General features: G+C 39.9%; 1 protein-coding gene across 3 annotated transcripts in view; it reads left to right on the plus strand.

Annotated features, from left to right (window-relative positions):
• The window catches only part of LOC147029591 (inactive dipeptidyl peptidase 10-like), a 594191-nt gene that overhangs the window by 407788 nt on the left and 180403 nt on the right, over window positions 1-6000 (plus strand). For all 3 annotated transcript variants that reach the window (XM_085872742.1, XM_085872743.1, XM_085872744.1), the window contains exon 6: window positions 3373-3425. In XM_085872742.1, coding sequence (XP_085728868.1) covers window positions 3373-3425 — 53 coding nt within the window. The remainder of the gene's footprint in view (window positions 1-3372; window positions 3426-6000) is intronic.

Genomic DNA, 6000 nt, shown 5'->3' on the forward strand with positions numbered 1-6000 from the left:
GAGGAAGACATTGTATGAGCAGTGAAAAGGCAGACATTGCATGAGTGGTGCATAGGTCGACATTGCATGAGTGGTGCATAGGTCGACATTGTATGAGTGGTGCATAGGTAGACATTGTATACGTGGTGTTGATGCAGACATTGTATGAAAGGTGCATAGGTGGACCATTATACCATTATAATACCATTTCTTGACTATACCATTTCTTGACTATACCATTTCTTACCTCATGAACTATAATGTTAGTGATGTGGTGATGAAATACTCTAAGTCTATGGGTTCAAAATACATTGTAATCTTTATTATATTTTAAACCATAAACAGGTAAACATCAACTACACAGCACTCTGTCAATCTTCGTTGCCCGTTGTCGATGTACAGGAAACTTGTATGTGAAAATACAATTAAAATTGCCATGTTTTGATACTTGTTAATAGTAATCTTGGCTGGCAGGATGGTCTAGAAGTATGCACACTCACCTCTAAGCTATCTAGCCGCGTTCAAATCTCAAAAGCTATTGCCCGTACCCTAGTCAAGTTCCAAATGGCTTCCCCAACTACTGCTGGGAAAGCAATGTCAAACACCCAGTCATACCTTTGCCAAGAAACTGCTTCAGCAGCACTGACACTCCAATACAAAGGATGGTATGTCATCATCAGAAAATAGTAACGGAGTAAATGGTTAAAAAAGGTAATAGACCACTTATTTTATTGATTTTTACATAGCTGTCCTTTAATGATAATCATATAATTGTGATTATAATTAAATAAATGCCAAACCATGATTGATCAGCTCCATATACATGCATTCACTGGTTGAAATCTTGTTGTATATTAATAAATAAATAAAAACTTTCAACCTGCATATCCAGTCAACATTCTCCATTCTCCACTGATTCTCAATGTCAAATATGAGTTTGAGCACTTTGTCCGATTAATCTTTTAACAAGCAGCTGGTGTCAGTAATGCACCCCCAGGGCATTCACATATAAAAACTGTTTACACCATCTTTGTTGACCTCACCAGGACCCCTGTGCCTTGTTATCGGGTTGAGACTCTTCAGAGTGCGCAGCTGCCTTGATGACTCTAAAAGGCTCCATGAATAGTGAGCTTTTATCCGCAGATGTGATGAGATGAGGCATGCATAAATGTAGACAAAAGCTTATTTCAACTGATATGTATACACTGTGGCATTTCTATTGCCAATGAATAACAATCTTTCAATTCCCAAAGAGTGTGTTGGACATTGAAAGGACGATGACATTTTGTAACCGACGATTTCCTTGTAGTGTATTATCCAAATAGATAACAGCAACAAGGTAGCTGGGAAGTAAAAATCACCCTGTTTGGCATCATGAAGTAAGACACAACAACGGCGACGTGAGGGTGTTGGCGTCTGGGGAGGACGCACATTTGTATGCAGGAAGCAAGCAGACTCTGTCGCTTACGTGGAATGCCTACCCAAGCTGGATTTTTTTTTCTCCGAGGGAATGTGGAGGTTAATATTGTAAAATGTTGATGAAAAGTCATCTGTATATACTGACATGAAATTCAAAGAAGACCGAAGGGACGAGGATATTAACGTGGCGCCGACATTTATTGAGAGGAGTGTCTGAAGCACCTGTGAAAAAAGGAAAGCTTGTAAACCATTTAGCTTGCTGACTGTGCTAATGTCATCGACAGCACATTTGGCAGAGACTATACATTGAAAGCAACTGGCACCAAAAGCTGCTTCAGACACAAGAGTTGTTTTATGTCTGCTGAATCGACAGCTGATGGAAAAGACAATGATGCACAAAACAACAAGGTTAATTTCTCTGCGTTGCTTCGGCATTGCCAAGGTGTGATGGATTGCTGGATGTGTTGGAAATAAGGTCGTATATTTTGTATCTTACCAAACTCTGCAAATACTGTATAAATCGAAGAAGGAGAATTAGGAAGATGGTGGGTGGACCTTAGAGAAGAAACAGATAATTAGCATCATCCAGACAATACCCATGACATAACATACGAGAGAGTTACAGGCATATCAAAGCGCTCCCGTAAGGTCTCACTGATGGGATATGACCAAGTTTGATAGGGAGGCGAGTGGGGGTTCTCAAAGTTTATATTTAAAAAAACCCCAAAAACAAACTATTTTGACAAAATGGTTACAGAGACTTGATGAAGTTCAGTACAGTACTGTCATTTGGCTCAAGGGGACATTATTTTATGGTACTGTACAGTATGCTTATGGTGTCTGTGCATTTATTTTGTGTTGCGTTGAGGGTGTTGGCAGTTTTTTTTCCTGAAGAATATGCTGGACGTTTCCTGACAGTTCAGCCAAATTCAACCTATCTTGTTTTCATTTGTTTCTTGTCTCTCTGTTGATTGGTCGATTCTTTCTGACATCACTGATGGCATGTTTGGTTTTGCAAATATAGCATTTGCTCAAAGCATCCCATTGCTGAAGTTATTTTTAACTTCTCTTTCTGAAATAGATAACGGCCTTATAATTCGACTTCTTTATTGAAGATCAGCTTGTTTGATACAAGCATTTGCATTTTGACTACCATTTATTCCTTCAGTTATTACAGGATTGTAAACTGGTTGTGCAATTTAATGTTGCATTTAGTGGTTTTAATAAGTTTTTTATATTGTATTTATGATGATGATGATGATGAGGATGATTTTAGAGTACCAGAATAATTTTTGCACGAGTATTATTTTACTCTTTTTAAAAAATATACTTATTTATTTATTTTAATGCAAAAAAATAATTTTCATGTTGATAAGTTCCACATTCACGAAGAAAGAACACCCACACATGGAGGCGAACAAGCATGCATGCATGCACATCAGCTTCCACATGCACATCATGCACATCAGACAAGCACATGCACACATACACGTGCACATCAGCACATACACTTGCAGAGAAAAAAAAAAACACAAACACACATGGACATGACACACACACACACACACACACACACACACACACACACACACACACACACACACACACACACACACACACACACACGATGATATATACCAAGTGGTAACAAGTGCATTCCCAGTCGATCAGGATTTTCAGAAATACAATTTTATGTCAATCTATAAAATTGTTAGATTATCGGAAGCTTTGTTGCACAAGCCACATTTACCTTGTTTCATTGACCTTTTTTATTCACTTTTTTCATTTACCGAAAAATATTTACCAAACAATACATTTCTCATCAACTGAGCCATTCAAATGCACTCACAACAAAGTTATCACAATCATTTCGAGAGAGCATAACAATGTCACTGTTGCAGTAATGAGTAGTGTTTTATGATACAAAGCTCTAATTACCTGTTTTGTTTTTTCTGTCTCTTCCTGTCTTTCCAGTTATATCCTCATTCCAACACAGCTCTGTACAGCATGTATGACCTGCACTCCAGGTGGGAAGCTCCAGTGTAATCATCAGTAATTTCTATATTTGGAGCACATTTAAATCTTCTTTTTCTAACCAATTAGTGAACACACAAATACAGCATAAATATGTTTCCTCACAAAATTCAGATGTTCCAAACGACCACCAATTGGCTTTCCACCTCTGCCACCAAAGGTGGAAAGAGGTTTTGTTTTGTGTTTTTATGTCTCCAAATTTTGCATGTGTTTTTTAATTTATTGAAAAAAAAAAGTTTTCTTTTTTTGCCTTGGTGATGCCAAGACAATTTGAATAGATTGTTTATTAGTGGTTTCACATGAATAGTTACTTTAAACAAATAAAAATTTGCAATACTTACTACGGTTTGATTTTATTTCATTTTTTTGTGCATAAAATTATTTCATTTTCTTGCAATACTTTCAATTGTGTTTTTTTTTTAATGCAAAAAATAATTCGATTCCCCCCTCCTTTTTTTCTTTTCTTCAATACCTACAAGCAAGGCTATATATATATATATATATATATATATATATATATATATATATATATATATATATATATATATATATATATATGAAGCCCCGCGATGAGGAGTGATGTAAGCGACATTTTTTAATGATATGATGATGATGATAGCCTCGGATGATAAGGAAAGGGATAAAATAGTGCTATGTGGCATTAACTCCAAAATGGCCGATGTGTCCCTGACCTCACTCCTCGCGGCACCTCATATATATATATATATATATATATATATATATATATATATATATATATATATATATATATAGATATATATATATATAGATATATATTTATTTATATATTTATATATTTGTATATATATATATATTTATATATGTATATATTTATATATGTATATATTTATATATATATATGTGTTTATATATATATATATATATATATATATATATATATATATATATATATATATATATATTTATTTATTTATATATATAAACACATATATATATATATAAATATATATATTTATATATTTATATATATATATATATATATATATATATTTATATTTATATATATATATATATATATATTTATATTTATATATATATATATATATATTTATATTTATATATATATATATATATATATTTTTATATATATATATATATATATATATATTTTTATATATATATATATATATATATATATATATATATATGTGGTGTAGTCATGCCCACGGGGAGGGGCATGATGATGATGCATGATGGGCGTGATGGTGGAGGAGTGGCCGTGGGGTTCGGCGAGGGATATGAGGTGTGCACGCCGTCTGAGGTGTCGTAGTAATACTGGAGTCGGCCGGCTCGTGAGTGTACCGCGTACGGAATAAAGGAGAGCCGCGGGCACAGTACGCCCTGGCTCGCACTCGTGCAACACAGCCCGGCTCGACTGTTCCTCCGCTTCGTGTCTGCCTGCTAAGCATCTCCCAATTCAGTACAGTACAGTTGGCGAACGAGGACTTTCGAATCGACGTGTGTAAGGGCGGCAAATGACCCGTGCGGTTCCAGGCTACGGAGCCAAAGGTCTCGCCGGCGCGAACATGGCAAAGGGTCGGTGCATGGCAAACGTACGCGTGCCCGCCTTCGTCGGAATCGACTTCGGCCACGTCGAGTGGGCAACGTTCGTTCATTTGGTTCATTTTCTTGTTCGTTTTGTCGAGGATATGCATTTCGGCTCGAACGCGGCGTTGGACGTCGCACAAGCTCTGGAGAATATCCGAGGTCTCGATGGTCGGGACACAGCAGATGGTCTAGGGGTCATCGCGATGGGCCAGGCATGCACGGCCATGCGCACGGTCTGCGGCGCGGGTCGTGGGCGAGCGTGGCAATGCAATCACTCGGACGGCGGTCTGGGCTCTCGAGGTCGTCTACGGTGTGTGGGCCGAGGGTCATCGCCCATTGTTACGGTCATAGATGGCGGTGTGCGAGGCGATCCTTCCGTCCCGCGTCGAACCCTGCTTGCGATTGATCCGGAAATGACAAGATCAGTGGCAGGGGGGGGGGGGGAAGTGAGCGAGGCACGGATCGGGTGTCGCGTTGAGTCCACTCGTGCTGGCCGCGCATCGCATTCGGCTGTGCCGTGCAAATTCACGGCAGAGGAGCATCCGGCACGGTTCAGAGATCATTTTATTTCTGGTCTGCGAGCAGCCATTGACATTGTCTGCGAGCAGCCATTGACTGACATCACATTCGACTCGGCGATCGCGACTGTTTCATCTGTCGAGCAGACACCGGTGACCGCGCAAGTCCGCGCGATGGCTCAAGTGCCGCAGGGTGCTCGCACGCCTAGCGGTGCGGGACGAGAGCGCGCACCGCAGCACGGTCGCACCGGGAGCGAAGGGGCACCGCAGCACGGTCGCACCGGGAGCGAAGGGGCACCGCAGCACGATCGCACCGGGAGCGAAGGGGCACCGCAGCACGATCGCACCGGGAGCGAAGGGGCACCGCAGCACGATCGCACCGGGAGCGAAGGGGCACCGCAGCAGGACCCCAGTGACCTGGAGATCAGCCTGCAGCCGGGGCATGATGATGCTGGCGAGC

Source organism: Eptatretus burgeri, chromosome 3, assembly GCF_056783735.1.
Source record: "Eptatretus burgeri isolate ZD-2024b chromosome 3, Ebu_testis_v1, whole genome shotgun sequence".
Classification (NCBI taxonomy): domain Eukaryota; kingdom Metazoa; phylum Chordata; class Myxini; order Myxiniformes; family Myxinidae; genus Eptatretus; species Eptatretus burgeri.